At 48.4% G+C, this 18,767-nt stretch overlaps 2 protein-coding genes across 2 annotated transcripts; one reads left to right on the forward strand and one right to left on the reverse strand.

Moving 5' to 3' along the window:
- Nucleotides 1-7,950: 7,950 nt before the first annotated feature.
- On the reverse strand, nt 7,951-8,901 carry LOC140265270 (olfactory receptor 14J1-like). The gene has a single exon (XM_072361180.1). It carries the CDS (start codon nt 8,899-8,901, stop codon nt 7,951-7,953), a length of 951 nt encoding a protein of 316 aa, XP_072217281.1.
- Nucleotides 8,902-17,453: 8,552 nt separating this feature from the next.
- On the forward strand, nt 17,454-18,389 carry LOC140265271 (olfactory receptor 14C36-like). The gene has a single exon (XM_072361181.1). The coding sequence runs from the start codon at nt 17,454-17,456 to the stop codon at nt 18,387-18,389; it is 936 nt and encodes a 311-aa protein (XP_072217282.1).
- The last annotated feature ends 378 nt before the right edge of the window (nt 18,390-18,767 follow it).

Genomic DNA, 18,767 nt, shown 5'->3' on the forward strand with positions numbered 1-18,767 from the left:
GGATTGAAAATTCTAGTGGAAAGGTAAAATTCTTCTACCAAAAGTTAACTAAGAAGGGATTGTTGAAGTGGACTTGGGAAGATAAGGAACAGTTATAAAACTTGAAAACTGAACTAGTAAATGCCCCAGTTATAAGTTTGCCAGATGTAAGAAGGACATTTTACTTATTTGTTAATGCAGAAGAGGGTACTGCCTTTGGAGTTTTAACTCAAGAATGGGTGGGGAAAAAGAAGCCTGTAGGATATACCTCTAAGCTACTAGACCTCGTTAGTTGAGGATGGACCACATGTCTGCAAGCCATAATGGCTTTAGCCCTGCTGGTGGAAGAAGCTAACAGAATCACCTTTGGGGGACAATTGAAAGTATATACCCCCCCCCCATAACACTAGGGCAGTTTTACCATAAAAGCTAGAAAAATTGATTACAGATTCAAGGCTCTTAAAATATGAAGGGATCCTAATGGATTCCCCAAAATTGGAAGTGGAAACAACTAGTCTTCAGGACCCAGCACAATTTCTATATGGTGAACCGGTAGAAGAACTGTCACGGGTTAACCGAAAATTTACCTGTGCCCGTGACAGGGGAACAGCCGGCCCCCTTTCCCCGGTAGGGGAAAAAGGGAAAAAGAAAAGAAAACAGTGGCAATGATCTAAGGAAGCACACTTATTTACTAAATACTATATCGAAATACAGGATAACACAATATAATACAATATAATTGAAATTAAGGCTAACGAATCAAGTAAAATAGGAGAGAGAGTGAGTCCCAAAACCAAGAGGCCTTCTGTAACTCTAGGAGAAATGGCTGGAATGCTCCCACACGCTCCCTCCCTGGCTGGCAGGATTCAAGAGAGAGAGTCCAGCACCGAAGTGAGATTATATAGCCTTTACCTCGTGACTGACCGTGATGTTCTCTGGGACATGCAGTCTTCTTCTGTGAGCTGCACACTCATTAAAATTATCCATACTTTACATGATGATATGATGTGGAATACTGATAGCAAAATTACAAAATTGCAAAACCATGACAAGAACTTACCCATGACTGTGTAAGAACTGTAGAGGAACAGGTAAAAATCAGACCTGGCCTAGGGGAAGAGGAGCTGGAAGAAGGGGAAAGGCTATTTGTAGATGGATCCTCAAGAATCCTAAATGGGAATCCGAAGTCAGGTTATTAATGGGTTAGACATGAAAATGCTAGAATCAGGGCCTCTGAGCCCTAGCTGGTCCACCCAAGCCTGTGAACTCTATGCAGGCCTTAGAGCCCTTCAGTCACTAAAAGGGAAGGTGGGAACCCTTTACACAGACTCCAGATATGCTTATGGGGTAGTAGAATTATAGAATCATAGAATCACAAAAGTTGGAAAAGACCTAGAAGATCATCCAGTCCAACTGTTCACCTATTACCAATAGCTCCCACTGAATCATGTCCCTCAACACAACATTCACTCATTCCTTGAACACCCCCAGGGTCGGTGACTCCATCACATCCCTGGGCAGTCCATTCCAGTGCCTGACCACCCTTTCTGAGAAATAATACTTCCTAATGTCCACCTTGAATCTCCCCTGCCATAGCTTGAAACCATTCCCTCTGGTCCTATCACTTAGGACACGGGAGAAGAGGTCAACTCCCAGCTCAATACAGCCTCCCTTCAGGAAGTTATGGAGAGCAATGAGAGCAATGGGGTTGAGAACCCCAGCGCCCCAGGCAGCTGCTGCCATGGTGGCACAAGCTCTGCTGTCCATCAAGGTCCCATAGTGCAGGGCTTGCAGATGGCAACATAACGATCATAGGACATGATGGTGAGAAGGGAATACTCTGCTGAGAGGAAGAGGACAAAGAAAAAGATCTGTGCAGCACATCCTGCGTAGGAGATGGCCCTGGTGTCCCAGAGGGCGTTGGCCATGGCTTTGGGGAGAGTGGTGGAGATGCAGCCCAGGTTGAGGAGGAAGAAGTACATGGGGGTGTGCAGGCGGCTTCCAACTCTAGTTCCAACTCTAGTACATATATTTGGAAAAATTTGGGAAGAGAGAGGGTTCATAAATTCCCAAGGAAAGGGATTAATCCATGAAACATTAGTAACTCAGACCCTGGAGGCTCTTAGGGGGCCTGAAAGAGTAGCAGTTGTACATATAAAGGAACCCAAAAGGATTTCAATTCAAGAGGAAATAATTTAGCTGATGAAGAGGCGAGAAGAGCTGTCTTAATGCCCTTAAGAACAGAACTGGCAAGAACAGATACTAGCTTTCAAGAGCCTGAATTGAGGTTCACGAATCAGGAAAAGTTACAGCAAATGGGAATATGGAAAAAACATGGGGAGTGGAGATTACCCGATGGAAGGGAAGTGCTCCCAAAAGCAATGGCACTCAGAGTAATGAGGAGATACCACGAGAAATATAGAACACACTGGGGAGTGCAAGCACTAAACGATCATTTTGCAATAAATTTTATGTGCATAGGGGCCTATAATGTAGCTAGAAGTGTTGTAGGGGAGTGCTTACCTTGCTAAAAGATTAACAAATATCAATTAAGGGAGAAAATACATGGAGGAAGGGAAATGACCCATCGCCTGTTTGCACGGTTACAGGTAGACTGTTGGGGTACTGAGTTGTCTTAGCAAGGATTTATGAGTGCATACAGTAGTTCTGAGTAGATGGAGTGTTCTAGAATAGCTAAGTTAGGCCTGTAGGTTAAGAGTTAGTGGGCGGGGGGTTTAGGTAGGTGTGTGTACAGGTTCTCTCGCGTGCATCGGGTTTTGTGCAACGGGTGTACGCGTCTGCGCGGGATTTAGGATGGTATATAAGGAATGTGACGCAGCAATAAATTGAGAGAAGACATCATGGCATCCATGTTTGTGACTCTCCCCCGGACAGCCGAGGTCCCGGGATAAGTCGGGTTAATTGGCGAATACGTCAGTAGACTTTACCGAGCTCCCTAAGGTTGGAAGATTTAGTTATCTTCTTGTTACGGTGGACCACCTCACATATTTATATTTATATATATATTTATTATTTTATTATATATATTTATATTATATATATTTATATATTTACCACATACACAGTGGTAAAATTTTGTTTGAAGAAATAATTCCCTGATATGGGGTCATCATGGTCATTGATTACGACCGGGGACCTTGTTTCACCTCAAAGACAGTATTAGAGGCAGTGGTGTTAGTAAATACTAAATGGGAATACCATACACTGAATCACCCCCAAAGCTCAGGAAAGGTAGAAAGGATGAATGGAGAGATTAAGAAACAACGTTCAAAGTTAATGTTAGAAACAAAATTATCACAGGTGAAGTATCTGCCTTTAGCCCTTCTAAATATTAGAACACAACCCTGCACTGACACCAGGCTTTCACCTTTTGAGATGTTGCACGGTATGCCTCATAACATTGACCTACCCCTAGAGCAACCCATGTTAGATGATAGGAACTTGCAACCTTATGTTATGCAACTAATGTCCAGAAGAGAAGAAGTACGTAAAAAGGCAATGGTGGTACAGCAACCCCCTTTAGAAATTGACATGCATTCCATAAAACCAGCAGATAAAGTATTAATAAAGAATTGGAAGGAGTCATCTACTACTCTTTGCTGGGAGGAACCCTTTCTTGTCTTGCTCACCACAGAGACTGCTATCCGGACTACTGAGTGCGGATGGATACGTGTCTAGAGTGAAGGCACTTCAAGAATCAGTGAACTGGAAAGTGGTGGGACCCCCAAGGACTAAAACTGACTTTGAAGAGAACTAAGCAATTAGGTGAGTAGTCCCATATTCTGTGATACCCTTGATATTCTCCCTGGCTGACTACCTTGCTGTCTACTTTAGTGGGACCTCTTATTTTATTAATCCTGGGACTAACGTTTGGACCATTTCTGTTCAATAAACTTATTGCTGTTGTTACGGAACGGTTAGAAACAGCCCATTTAATGTTAGTAAGAAAACGATATGAACAAATCGATAGCAAGGAAGAGGATGAATCTATCCTCCAAAGGGCTAAAGAAGCAGTAAAACGATTTGAGGAACAAAATCAGGATAAAATAGAAGAGGGGGGATTGTGATAGGTAAGGGTTAAGATTGTTAGTCAGATCAAAGCTCGGTGGTACTTTCTCAGGTGTCCTGGAAAGTCAACAGTGCTGTAAAATGTAAATTGTGTTGTAAACAAGGGAAACTAAGAAGCTGCAAGCATTGCAAACTACACATTGTTGGGGCACATAAGCTGCTAGAAAACAAGCAAAGAATAATGGAAAAGACTACTGACCATCAAGAGGCAGGAAAACGAATCCCCAGCAACAACCTAGGACCCCAGCAACAACCTGTGCAGCCGCAAGAATGACTGGAAGGTATGCAGGAAATAGGAACTGTATAAATACAGAGGCAATCCTTTGTTCAAATCCTGACCTTGGTGGAGTGTAGACTCCCCTTGGGTGCCCAGTGCTGTTTTGCTCACTTTACTGCCTTGCTTAATTAAATAAAGCTATCCCTTTATGAATCACACTGGACTTTGTCTGGTTTTGTCATGAGAATCTATAACAGAACCCTCCTGGACAGCGGTCCGTTTGGATACGTGATTCTCCTGGACTTTTCTTATGAGTGGTGCTACCATTTGTAAGAGGCCATGCTTTTAACATTACTGTCTCAAAGTCTGCTGAAACGGACAAGTTCAGGCAAGCCTGGTCAAGTTTCCAGAACCCCTTTGTTTAAGGGTGATGTGACAGATGGACAAGTCTGGGAGCTACGAAAGGGAGATAAGATACAGATGAATGGCCCTAAAGTGGTCTTTTTGTGTGGGCCTATCTCAAGGAAGAGGGCCATCTCCGAGGTATTCACATGATTCTGACCCAAGCCTTCCAGAAATGTAGCGAAGGCTGGGAAGAAGTAGGATAAAAAGAGCATGGACAAACCATGGATTTAGGTTTTCTGACATTTTTGTGTGCCCCTGGTGGCGCATGGTGGAAGAACTGCCGCTTGCAACTCCGGGGCCCGGGTTCGAATCCCCCCTGTGGCGCAAGTGGTAGAACTGCCGCGCTGCTACACAGAGGGCTCGAATCCCAGGGGTTGGACTCGATGATCTCCAAGGTCCCTTCCAACTCGCATGATACTATGATACTATGATGATGATGACATCAGATGCCTCAATATGTAAACGCCTGCATGCTGAAGAAGATGCTTGCATGAAGAACTTTTAGGTTTCTGGCCTCTGATTCCTCCATCGTTGTCCTACTGCTGCCAACGGATTCACCTGGGCTTGCTGCTCGAGACTCTGCCCGTAAGACCTCTCTGCTCCGTGAGACCTCGTGACTCGAGACTCTGCTCCATGAGACTTCGCTGTTCCCCGAGACCCTGCTGCTCTTTCTACCTCCTGCTCTGCGCTGCACCAATCTTCTGCTTGCGGCCTTCCACTCTGCTGCTGCTCTCCCCTACGCTTATTTTTCCTTCGGACCAACGAAACAAGGTGCAGCGGGATGCTGTTGCATCCAGGAGGTGATTTTCCCCACCTTTCTGTAATTCTTGCCTTATTCCACCTTTCCTATCGCCCACTTTCCCGTCCCCATCACCCTAATTTCGCTCTCCTTTCCCCATCCCCTCGGCTGTCTATTATTCTAATAAACCGGTCGGATCAACATTTGAATGTTTTTCTTCTTAATCTCATGCCGGGCATAATTTATCAAAAGGACCTTGCCTCTCTCCTAAATTGGAGCGAGACACCATTCAGTGGAGAGATGTGCAGCTTGTGGCAAGAAGACAGCCAGGGCACAGAGCCTCCAAGCAGTCCATTTATATCGATGTCTGGTGAGAAAGTACGGCAGTTAGTTGGTGTCTGTGGCTATTTGGAATGTATTGCAGTGGGTACGTAGGGTCACCCCCAAGTACATTGCCCGGTGCAATTCAAGGCTAGGTACGGCCAGCCATATGGACCACAAACCCACACAGAACCCCATGGTATCACTGCACAGAAGACTAATTAGAACTCTTAGTCAAGGATCTTGGTAAAGTTCAAATTCTTACAGCAAATTCTGGGCTGAGCTCCTACCCACAGCTCCATTCCATTGGAAGAGTTCTGTTCAACACAGAATGGCGCCTGGTGTTGTACCGAAGATTGCCTCTTGATAAGACACACTCGTGGGTGAGAGGAGTGAAACGAACACCAGGACAGCAACGGAGGGATGCCTGACCACAAGGATGTGTGAATGGCTCCATGGAAGGAAGCAAAGAGAGCAGGCAGAAAGCGTTGCTTCATTAGCGTAACAAATCACAGCCCCCATCCCTCCCTCCCTTGGGTGAAGATATGCCATGAGAATGTGCCGTGAAACTGCCAAAGGCCTGGCAGCCGGCTCGGGGTGTACTCACTGTGGGAATTCCTGCGTGGCACCTGAGCCTGTGCCGAAGAGGTGAGAGCCCGGCTGGAAGCCATCCGGGCAGCACCGCGGTGACAGGAAGTGCATCAAGGCCGTCCTGCGGCCAGCTCTGGGCTGAGGGCGCTAGGCATCCTCTGCTCCAAGGAGCCTGGTTGCCTACACCAGAGCTGGGAGCACCCAAGGTAGGTGCCCTTTGTGGCTTGTGCAGAGGAGCACAAGTTTCCTGCTCCCTGCCAGCAGCACCAGGAGGGGAGCGGGGAGTGGCACCGGGAGGAGTGGAACTGGCACTGCTGTACCCCAGGTGTGACCCTGGTCCCGGCTCCAGATCCTGACCAGCGCAGCAGGTTTGCTGGGCCAGACGGGCTGCAACCAGGGGAGCAGCGGTTCCCAGGCATGTTGCAGCCCGGGATGGGCTCCGAGGGGCACAGGAAGAAGTTGCAGCTGGGACAGTGAGGAAAGGAGTAGAGGTCAGCATTCTCTGCTGCCCGATTGGCTCTCTGTTTCAGAGAGCAGCTGGGACTGCTTTACTTGCTCTGGGCCACGGGAGACATGAGATGACCTTGCTCCACAGCTCTACATACATGGACTGATGGAAGCTTTAAACTCCCCGATGCCTTCTTTTGAGTGTCTTAATGTGAAGTCTCCAAGGGGGAATTTCCACTCGCCATCCCCCAACCCCATAGCTCCCAGTTTCCCCTTGGGGACCCCGTGGGCAACATCTTCATTTGTAATCTGCATTACCCAGAGCGTTACTAGTGTTGTTCCTCATTGTTTTCCTGTGCAGGGCCTGCTGTGCCACCCCTTGCAGAAGGGCTGGGGAGGGGTGGGCTGGGACAGTGACTGCTGCATTCCTTCACAGCTTGCCTGCCATTTCTCTTGTCCCTGCAGGCTCCAGTTCAACTTCTGCCTTCCAGCCGTGATCATCCCAGCCTGCAGGAGAGCAGAAAAATCAAACAAAAAGAGAGAGAGAAGAGTACCCAAAGTAGGAGTCAAACCAAAATAGTGAAAGGGCAGCACGTGCTTTTCTCTGTGGGGAGCTGAGAAGGCCACAGGCAGAGAGCGGCTGGGCCCTAGTCCGGAGTCCCACCCCACTTCCTCTTAAGGCCAAGTCCTCCAGGGATGACGCCCCCCCCTCCTACTCCAGGAACCCAAAATGCCAAAAATGGTGGTAAGACAGAACCAGAACATGAACTCTTTAACTGACTCTGTCTGTATGATGATCTGATGTGGAATACAGACAACGGAAATCACAAAACCACAGCACAGAGGCACTGACAGATGTGAGCCTGAAAGCACAGACCCCAGACAGGAGCCCAGGGATGGTCTGACAGCTGCTGCAGGCTGAAGTCACTGCACAGACTGATGAACAGCCGTGTGCTTCCAGCTGGACTGTAAGTTTCTGAGAACATCCGACCCCAACAGCTCCAGAAATGTCACAGAAGATGCAGGACAGACAGACTCACTGTATGTTTTTTATTTTGTTAAGGTTCACAGAGAGCCTAGTTTGTAATGTACAGTGTGTCTGTACAAAACATATAAAAAGGAGAGTTTGATTCAGTAAAAAAGTTCAATACAAGTCATGGATTCAAAAAGATGTGCAGTTCACTGCTTCTGAAACACATTTTGTCACCACTTTCCTCAATGCATCCTTCACCTCCTTGTTCCTCATGCTGTAGATGAGGGGGTTCAAAGCTGGAGGCACCACTGAGTACAGAACTGCCACCATCAGGTCCATGGATGGGGAGGAGATGGAAGGGGGCTTCAGGTAGGCATAAAGGACAGTGCTGAGAAACAGGGAGACCACGGCCAGGTGAGGAAGACACGTGGAGAAGGCTTTGTGCCGTCCCTGCTCAGATGGCATCCTCAGCACGGCCATGAAGATCTGCACGTAGGACACAACTATGAAAACAAAGCACCCAAACCATAAACAGGCACTAAAAATGAGAAACGCAACTTCCCTGAGGTAGAAAACTGAGCAGGCGAGCTTGAGGATCTGGGGGATTTCACAGAAAAACTGGTTGACAACATTGCCTTGGCAGAGAGGCAGTGAAAACGTACTGGCAGTGTGCAGCACGGAATTGAGAACCCCAGCGCCCCAGGCAGCTGCTGCCATGGTGGCACAAGCTCTGCTGTCCATCAAGGTCTCATAGTGCAGGGGCTTGCAGATGGCAACGTAGCGGTCATAGGACATGATGGTGAGAAGGGAAAACTCTGCTGAGGTGAAGAAGACAAAGAAAAAGAGCTGTGCCGCACATCCTGTGTAGGAGATGGCCCTGGTGTCCCAGAGGGTGTTGGCCATGGCTTTGGGGAGAGTGGTGGAGATGCAGCCCAGGTCGAGGAGGGCCAGGTTTAGGAGGAAGAAGTACATGGGGGTGTGCAGGCGCTGGTCGCAGGCTACGGCTGTGCTGATGAGGCCGTTGCCCAGGAGGGCAGCCAGGTAGATGCCCAGCAAGAGCCAGAAGAGCAGGAGCTGCAGCTGCCGCGTGTCTGCCAACGGCAGCAGGAGGAACTCATTGATGGAGCTGCTGTTGGGCATCTGCTGTTCCTGGTCTTGGAGTCCTGCTCAGAGTGCAGAAGATAATGACATGTCCAGACCATTCTTAGAGACACTCCTGCAGTAATACAAAATTTTTTTATTCTGTTACAACAATGTTCATTTAGCAATGTTACTAGCATTTAATTTCATGGAGTTCAGCATTCCATAAGCAGAAGAGCTCTATCCTTTCTCTTATTTTCTAATCATATCCCATCTCCCTGGATATTTTCATCTGTGTCATGTCTCATATCTTTACCCCAACTGCTCTTAGAGCTCCCAACCCCAGACTCTGTGCCATTCAGTTTCAGTTAGAAAAAGTTGCCTGTTTGCAGGATAAGTGAATTATTCATGCCTACAGAACATGATGATAATTACAATTGATTCCATCCTTTGAGAAAGGGAAAACTGAAAGCATTTCACGTGTGACTCTTCTCAAAACAAGCAATTGATTGATGAAAAATTCTCAGATCTCTGACAGCCACTTTAAGATTTCTGCCTCCGATTCTTTTTGCCTCAGAAAAGGAAACTGAAACCCCCTGCCTTGGCTCTCCTCTTCAAAGTACCCTCACAAACATTCTGTTGTGCAGTGGAGCTGTGATCCCCTGCCCCAGGCAGCAGCTGTGGCAGCACAAGCCCTGCCGGGGGGCTCCTTCCCCCCACACGTCTCCCCGCAGCACCCTGGGCAGCTCCCCGGGCAGGCTGAGTGCTGAGCCTGGCAGGCGGCAGAGTCCCATAGCCGGCACACAGCCCCTGGGGCACAGCAGGGACCCTGCTCTGCAGGACACACATGGGCACCCGCCTGCAGCCCCGGCTGCACAGCCTGCAGCCGTGCTGGGACACACAGCCCTCAGGGCTGTGCTCTGACACTGCAGCATGGAAGCCCTCAGTTGGAGCAGAAGTCTTTTTCCAAAGCAAAGAAACACTCAGTGCCTAACATTGGATCTGCTATAAGATGTCCCGCATTTAGTTAACCCTCTATTAAAAGCAGCTGCATTGCCTGAAGTGACACTTACCGTGCCGTGGTTTGTGAGCAATGTTCCTGCAGTGAGCTCACAGCCCTCTCACACCAGACACATCCTGGAAGCTCTCTCCTCTTTCTCTCCTCTCCTCTTTCTCTCCTCTCCTCTGTCAGCTGCAGGCTGTACCGTGCACAAGAGCTGCTCCTGGGCACAGCTGTCTCTCTGCTGCACTGCCCACTTGTATGAGCTCCCTGTGTCCCAGGAGCCCGGCCCAGCTCAGCAGCAGAGGATGCCATTTTTATCCTTCCCACTCATCTCCCCTGAGATGTCCCTGGGTCTTCATGGCCAACAGCTCCTGAAAGAAAACAGCACCATGACTGTACTTTAAAATCTGCTGAATTAAACACCTGACAGTTCCTGACATGTGGTGAGTCCTCCCAGAGATCGTTTGCTGAAACAAAAAGGGCACACAGACAAGGACAGAGAGGGGTGGACTTCCCCTGTGCAGGGCAGTGATCCAGCTGAGGCACTGCAGGCGTCTCATCCCTAGAGGGAAACCCTGGGGCTGAAATGGGATTCAGCTCCCCATGGACACATAGGAGCTGGGATTCCACAAGGAGCTGCCCACATGTGAACTCCTGCTCTGAGTCCTTGGTCCTTTAACGAGGAGCCAGTTACTCACACACAGACACTGGCTGATGCCCAAGGTGTCTGGGGTACTCCTGGATGTGTGCTGGTGCTTGTAAAGAGTGTGGGAAATCCCTGAGAATGACGCCTCTTTCCTGAGCATCAGCTGAGGGCCAGAGAGGGGAAAGAGATATTCTTGGTTGTCCTAAACAACCTCAGAGTGCCTTTGTCACCCATCTCCATGGAGCATGCAGAGTTACTCAGCTGACTAAATGGATGAGCTCACAAAAAAAGAGACAGATCTTTCTCTGTTCTCCATCTGCTGCATATTTTGGAGCTCAAGGTAATACAAAGCTAACACACATCTTTATTTTTCTACTGACAAAACCTGTTTTCTAGGGGCTCTCAGCTGAATGGCATCAGAATCGGACTAGTGTCATGCCAGTTCCCTGGGCTGTCCCTCACACTCACATACAGATGCAAATGCAGCACAGGGCCTTCAGGAAAGCCATGCCCATGGTGTGTCCGTATTGCTACTTCAACTCCAAGACCCACAATGGGTCTAATACCTGTGTGCCACCTTCTTCAAACTAATACCATAGATGAGCTATCCAGTCAGGCTCTGTCCAGTGATGCTTTCCAATTAGGATGTTTACTTCTGTGGTTATGCACTAACGCAAACACCAACATACAATAAGCTAGAAGCTGCAGGCTTGAGCTCCTGTTTGGACCACAGGGACACAGTTTAATGGCTTCCACAACTGCACTGTAGCACAAGGGAGATACAGAGACTTTACGAGGGATGGGTGAGGATACAAGGAAGGATGACTGCCCTCTGTGAGAGTGCACTGAGCTCTGCCTGGAGATGCACGAGCAGCCAGGCCAGAGCTAACGGAAATGACAAACAGAGGAGACCATCAGTGCCTGTTCCTGTCTTCCTGATCAGGGAGAGCAAGTGGAAGGTGCCCTCTGCTGACTGATGGGAGCCTGATGTTGTCAGACCCTTATCCCGTTTGGGGGCCTTTTTTCACACCAGTATCTTCTGCAGGGACAGCACAGCAGGGCATGTGCCATCCAGAAGATCTCTGGAGAGCACAGATGGCAGCTTCTTGATAAAGCCGTGGAGGAGCCAAGGAGGAGAGGTTCTCTGCTGGATCTCATCCTCTCCGGCAAGGAAGGTCTGGTGGGGAATGTGAAGGTCAAAGGGGCATCAGACCTTGTGCAAGATGCAAACTGATTTCTTTTTATTTATTTATTTATTTTGAGACCGTGAGCTTAAAAGATGTTCATTAATGCCAAAAAAACAGAAACAAGGAATTGAAGACAAAGATAGAAATGAATGAAAACGTGTTAACCCTTCTCAACATGTGAAATTCTCGTGTGTCCTGTTGCATTTTAAGTTGTAAATATGAGTCTTTGAGGGGATTTTGTGTCTTTTTTTGATGCCTTCAGGCACAGGGACACAGACAGCGGTGCCAGTCCCAATGCCCTGTGACTAAAGCCTGGCATCTGTTAACTCATTTCTTGTAAAGAAATTCCCAGTGAAAGACAAACCTCAATAGATGCAGCTTGGACATGGCATGCAGTTGATCACTGTGTTTTACTGTTCATTCAGTTGCATCACCTTTCCTTCTGTTTGTTGGCCAAAAAAAAAAAGGAGAATTCCTTCCTTGCCCACGTGCAGCTGTTTCTCTGAGGAAAGCCAGTGGGAGTTGGTGCAAAGGTGGTTTAACACTGAGCTGCTGAATGCAGAGAAGAGTGATGTGAGGAAAAGTGATGCAAGTTCCATAGGGCCAATGTGAGTAGAAATGGGGCGGGGAGGTTGAGGAGGACGTTTGTCCACACAGTAACACAACAGAACTCATTGGGAACATTCCGGATTGATACCAGTTGCACAGTGCTGCTTTAATGTTTTGTTTAAACTCAAATATAAATAAATAAACAATAAACACTTGCCGGTGTGTATGTCCAGGGTTGCCCCTACCCAGGTGCACAATCAGGCACTTGTTCTTGTTATGCTTTATGCACTTGGTGCTTAGTACCAACTGGTACCCACTTCTCTGACTTGTCCACATCTCTCTGCAAGTCCTCTCCACCCTCAGTGGAGACAACAGCACCTCCTCATCTGGTATCATCAGCAAACTTGCTCAGATCATCTTCTAGTGCTGCATGCAAGTCATCCACAAAAACATGAAAGAGAAGTGGTCCTAAAATGGAGCCCTGGGGAACCCTGACAGTGTCCTACTACCAGCCTGATGGAACCCACTGACTATAATCCTTTGGGCCTGACCTACTGGCCAACTGCTCAGCCACCATGTTCTGTTTCTGTCTAGCCATATGCAGGACATTCTGTCCAGAAGGGTGCTGTGAGAAACAGTATCAAAAGCTCTACTGAAATCCTCAAGAATAACATCAACTGGCTTCCCTTGGTCAACTGAATGGATAGCTGTGTCATAAAAGGACCTGAAGTTAAGCAGGTCCTTCCCCTCAGGAACTTGTGTTGGCTGCGACCAATGACAGAACTGTTCTTCAGCTGTTTTTCCATAACTACCACCATCATTTTCTCCATAATTTCACCAGGCACTGGAGTGAGACTGACAGGTCCATTATTGCCCGTGTCATCTTTCTTGCTCTTCCTTACAATGAGACAACATTTGCCAGCTTCCTCTCAACTGGCATGACCCTAGGCTTTTTTAGATGCAATTGAAACGAGAGCCCAGAGCACACTAAGGTGTCATCAGTGAAAGAACGTACATGTGCCATAGCTTTGCAATGCCTTGAACTCCAGAGTATGCCATGGATGGAGCAGAGAGGAAGATCTGCCTCTTCTGTTGTGAGCTCATCCGTTTGGTAAGTGGAATAACACTACATGATACATGGGGACTGTGTCTCTGCTCTGCTTTGCTCACATGGGAAAGGTGTGGGGGGTTGCTGTCATGTCAGTGCAGATAAACTCACTTTCTCTTTAACCCTTTTTCCTCTTCAAACTATTCCACTATTTGTACCCTCATTTACACTTCCACATACACTCAAGTACACTTCCATATGCCATTAACAACTGCAATTTCTTATTCCATCAAAAAGGTTTGTCAAACAATACAGCTCTTCACTTCCCATAAACACCCTCAATACCATACATCTTTCCATTAACAATCTGTATTGTTCAGTTATAAACTCCTCGCCACAGAACCAGCACTGATTGGCCCACCTCTCTCACATACTTCCTTGCAAGCAGAACATAGTATTACATAAATAGGTTGACACTCATTAAAAAGGAAAGTAAAAAGGCTTTTTAAAGTATGTCAAGAGTAAAAGGAAGTCTGGGGAAACTGTGGATCCCCTGCAAAGTGAGGTGGGTGTTCTGGTAACTGGGGTTGCTGAGACAGTGAAGATACTGAAGGCCTTCTTTGCTTCTGTCTTCAGTGAGAATGCTCACCCTCAGGGAACCGAGACCCTGGAGCTTAGTGAGAGGGTCTGGGGAATGGAAGACTTCCCTTTAATCTGGGAAGAGCTGGTCCATGAGCGCCTAGGCCACAACAATGTTGATAAAGCCATGGAACATGATGGGGTGCATCCATGGCTGCTGAGGGTGTTGGCAGAGATGATTGATGAACCACTCTCTATCATCTTTGAGAGGTCTTGGAGAATGGGGGAGATGCCTGAAGACTGGAGGATAGCCAAGGTAATTACAGGCCAGTCAGCCTCACCTCTGTCCCTGGAAAGGCGATGGAACCGCTTGTGCTGGATGCCATCTTCAGACAACTGGAAGAAAGGGAGGTCATCAGGAGTAGTCAGCATGGGTCCACCAAGGGGAGGTCATGCTCGACCAACCTGGTAGCCTTCTACGGCATTTTCACTGGCTGGGTGGGTGAGGCAAGAGCAGTGGATGCTGTCTACCCTGATTTATGCAAGGCATTTAATTCCGTCTCCCACAAAATCCTTATAACAAAACTGAGGAAGTGTGGGATAGATTGAGTGGACAGTGAGGTGGGTTGAGAACTGGCTGACTGGCAGAGCACAGAGGGTTGTCACTGGTGGTGAGGAGTCCGGTTGGAGACCTGTAAGTAGCATTGTTCCCCAGGGGTCAGTGTTGGGTCCGGTCTTGTTCAGCATCTTCATCAGTGACCTTGACAAGAAGATAGCGGCCACCCTCAGTAAGTCTGCTGATGATATGAAGATGGGAAGGTTGTGCTGCCATTCAGCGAGACCTGGACAGTCTAGAGAGCTGAGCAGTAAGAAACCAGATGAGGTTTAGAAAAAGCAAGTGCAGAGTTTTGCACCTAGGGAGGAATAACTGCATGCACCAGGACAGGTTGGGGGATGAGCTGCTGGAGAGGAGCTCTGCAGAGAGGAAGCTGGGTGTCCTGATGGACGACAGGTTGGCCATGAGGCAGCAGTGTGCCCTCATGGCCAAAAAAGCCAATGGCATTCTGTGGTGCATGAGAAAGAGCGTGGCCAGCAGGACGAGGGAGGTGATCTTCCCCCTCTTCTCTGCCCTGGTAAGGCCTCATCTGGAGTACTGTGTCCAGTCCAGGTCTCCCCAGTACAAAAAAGACATGGATCTCATGGAAAGAGCTCAACGGAGGGCCACAAAGATGGTGAAGGGTGTGGAGCATCTCCCTTGTGATGAAAGGCTTAGTGAGCTGGGTCTATTTAGCTTTGTGAAAAGAAGCTGAGAGGGGACCTGATCCAGGTCTATAAATACCTGAGGTATGGGAAACAAAGTGGCATGGCCAGACTCTTTTCATCAGTGTGTGGAGACAGGACAAGGGGAAATGGCCAGAAACTGGAGCATAGGAAGCTCTGCTTGACTGTGCTGGGAACTTCTTTACAGTGAAGGTGACGGAGCACTGGAACAGGCTGTCCAAGGGGCTTGTGGAGTCTCCTTCTCTGGAGATATTCAAGACCTTCCTGGATGCCTGCTTGGTGTTCCCCACGGGTCAGTGCTGGTGCCTTTCCTCTTCAGTATCTTTATTGCTGACCTGCATGAGGGCACTGAGTGCACCCTAAGTAAGCTTGCAGATGACACCAATTTGGATGGGAGTGTGGATCTACCTGGGGGTTAGCGAGGCCCTGCTGAGGGATCTGGACAGGCTGGGGAGCTGGGCTGAAGCCAATGGGATGAGGTTCAACAAGACCAAATGCCGGGTCCTGCACTTTGAGACCTGGAATGGACTGCCCATGGTGGTGGTGAAGTCACTGACCGTGGAGGTGTTAAAGGAATGACTGGATGTTGTGTTGACGGACATGGATTAGTGGGAGCTATTGGTGATAGGTGAACAGTTGGACTGGATGATCTTTTAGGTCTTTTCCAACCTTGGTGATTCTGTGATTCTATGATATCCTGTCCTTGTGTGTGTGCCCTTTTTGTTTCAGCAAACTCTCTCTGGGAGGACTCACCACACATCTATAATTAGTCACTGACCACTTGAAATCTGGTGTTCGATTCAACAGATTTCAGTGTACAGTCACGATGCTGTTGTCTTTCAGGAGCTGTTGGCCATCTAAGGGACATCTCAGGGGAGAAGAGTGGGAAGGGAAAAATGACATCCTCTGCTGCTGAGCTGGGCCGGGCTCCTGGGACGCAGAGAGCTTATAAAAGTGGGCAGCTCTGTAGAGAGACAGCTATGCCCAGGAGCAGCTCTTATGCACAGAACAGCAGGGCTGAGGAGTGATTTGCTGATGACATGAGGATAGAAGAGAAAAGAGAGAGAGCTTACAAAGTATGGACAGTGTGAGTGTGCTGTGAGCTGACTGCAGGAGCATTGCTCACTGACCACATGGTAAGTGTCTGGCAGTGGGCAATGAAGCTGCTTTTCCTGGAGGGATCACTAAACTGGGGACATCCCATAGCAGATCTGACTTCAGGCGCTGCATGTTTCTTTACTATGGAAAAAGCCTTCTGCTCCAGCTGAGGGCTTCTGTGCTGCAGCATCAGAGCACAGCCCTGAGGGCTGCGTGTCCCAGCACGGCTGCAGGCTGTGCAGCCGGGGCTGCAGGCGGGTGCCCAGGGCTGTCCTGCAGAGCAGGGTCCCTGCTGTGCCCCAGGGGCTGTGTGCCGGCTATGGGACTCTGCCGCCTGCCAGGCTCAGCACTCAGCCTGCCCGGGGAGCTGCCCAGGGTGCTGCGGGGAGACGTGTGGGGGGAAGGAGCCCCCCGGCAGGGCTTGTGCTGCCACAGCTGCTGCCTGGGGCAGGGGGATCACAGCTCCACTGCACAACAGAATGTTTGTGAGGGTACTTTGGGAGAGGAGAGCCAAGGCAGGGATTTTCCATTTCCTGTTCTTGGGAAGGCAAAAAGGATTGGAGGCAGAAATCTAAAAAGGGCTGTCAACTTTGAGCACAGCTCTGAGACTACTCGATATTTCTTCAGTCCATCAGCTGTTTTGTGAACATTCACACAAAATGTGCTTTCAGCTTCTCCTTCCTAAACGGATAAAAGTTCTCGTTGTTTTCTGCAGTCATTAATAGTTCACTTATCCCACAAACAAGCGGATTTCTCTAAGACAAATTGAAGTGCACAATTTTTCTTCAATCAATTGCTTGTTTTGTGAACAGTCGCACATGGTGTGCTGTCAGTCTCCTCTTTCTCAAAGGATAGAACCAATTGAAATTATCATCATTTTAAGCAGACAAAAATAATGCACTTAACCTGCGAACAGTCAGCTCTTTCTAACTGAAATTGAATGGCACAGAGGCTAGGGCTGGGGTCACGAGGAACTGCTGGAACAGAGAGGAAAATTTCCAGGAGGCTGGGATATGATTAGGAAATGAGAAGAAAGTAAGAGCTGCCTAATGTACTACTCCTTAACAGATGAAGGAGATGATGAAAGCTGGAGTTATGCGAATATTTTCCAAAGGGAAAGGAGAACTTTTACACTAGAGCAGGAGGAGTGTCTCTAAGAATGGTCTGGACATGTCATTATCTTCTGCACTCTGAGCAGGACTCCAAGCCCAGGAACAGCAGATGCCCAACAGCAGCTCCATCAGCGAGTTCCTCCTGCTGCCGTTGGCAGACACGCGGCAGCTGCAGCTCCTGCACTTCTGGCTCTTGCTGGGCATCTACCTGGCTGCCCTCCTGGGCAACGGCCTCATCATCACAGCCGTAGCCTGCGACCAGCACCTGCACACCCCCATGTACTTCTTCCTGCTCAACCTGGCCCTCCTCGACCTGGGCTGCATCTCCACCACTCTCCCCAAAGCCATGGCCAACATCCTCTGGGACACCAGGGCCATCTCCTACGCAGGATGTGCTGCACAGGTCTTTCTCCTTATCTTCTTCATGTCAGCAGAGTTTTCCCTTCTCACCATCATGTCCTATGACCGCTACGTTGCCATCTGCAAGCCCCTGCACTACGGGACCTTGATGAACAGCAGAGCTTGTGCCACCATGGCAGCAGCTGCCTGGGGCACTGGGGTTCTCTATTCCCTGCTGCACACTGCCAGTACGTTTTCACTGCCTCTCTGCCAAGGGAATGTTGTGAACCAGTTTTTCTGTGAAATCCCCCAGATACTCAAGCTCTCCTGCTCTGGCTCCTACCTCAGGGAAGTTGTTTTTCTTTTTTTCAGTGCAAGTTTAGTCCTTGCGTGCTTTGTTTTCATAGTGGTGTCCTATGTGCAGATCTTCATGGCCGTGCTGAGGATGCCCTCAGAGCAGGGACGGCACAAAGCCTTCTCCACGTGCCTCCCTCACCTGGCCGTGGTCTCCCTGTTTCTCAGCACTATCTTTTTTGCCTACCTGAAGCCCCCCTCCATTTCCTCCCCACTCCTGGATCTGGTCATGTCACTTCTGTACTCAGTGATTCCTCCAACACTGAATCCTGTTATCTACAGCATGAGGAACAAGGAGATCAAGCTCTCTGTCAGGAAGGTGTTGCAATATTCACTATTCCAGTTTCCATAATGTGCACATCTTCTGCACACGATTTCCTGTGATCGTTCTGTATGTTTTATTTGTGTTTGTATTTTTGATTGTGTATGATACAGCAATCTACAGAAAAATGTTACAATTATTTCAATTATTTCCTACCTAATTTCTATTTTCTCACTCCAAGAGCTCATGTAAACATGGAACCAGATTCCCTCAATACAATAAGAGATAAATAAAAAGCTTTCAAAGCTGACTTTTCCTTAGCTCTTCTCTCTTCCTACCGTGTCTGAATCTGGGGGAGGTACAGCCACAGACAGCAGCACAACGTGCTCTTTTCAATCCTGCTCTATTTTCACTGCCACAGTGCTCTCAAGTCCTCTCATTTGTGCAGAGCTGAAAGTCTTGTGTGTC

This window comes from Excalfactoria chinensis, unplaced genomic scaffold, assembly GCF_039878825.1.
Source record: "Excalfactoria chinensis isolate bCotChi1 unplaced genomic scaffold, bCotChi1.hap2 Scaffold_82, whole genome shotgun sequence".
NCBI classification, from domain to species: Eukaryota; Metazoa; Chordata; class Aves; order Galliformes; family Phasianidae; genus Excalfactoria; species Excalfactoria chinensis.

Excerpts from the sequence above, each read along its gene's own strand:
- LOC140265270 (XM_072361180.1), bottom strand. The coding sequence starts at position 8,901 with ATGCCCAACAGCAGCTCCATCAATGAGTTCCTCCTGCTGCCGTTGGCA.
- LOC140265271 (XM_072361181.1), top strand. The coding sequence starts at position 17,454 with ATGCCCAACAGCAGCTCCATCAGCGAGTTCCTCCTGCTGCCGTTGGCA.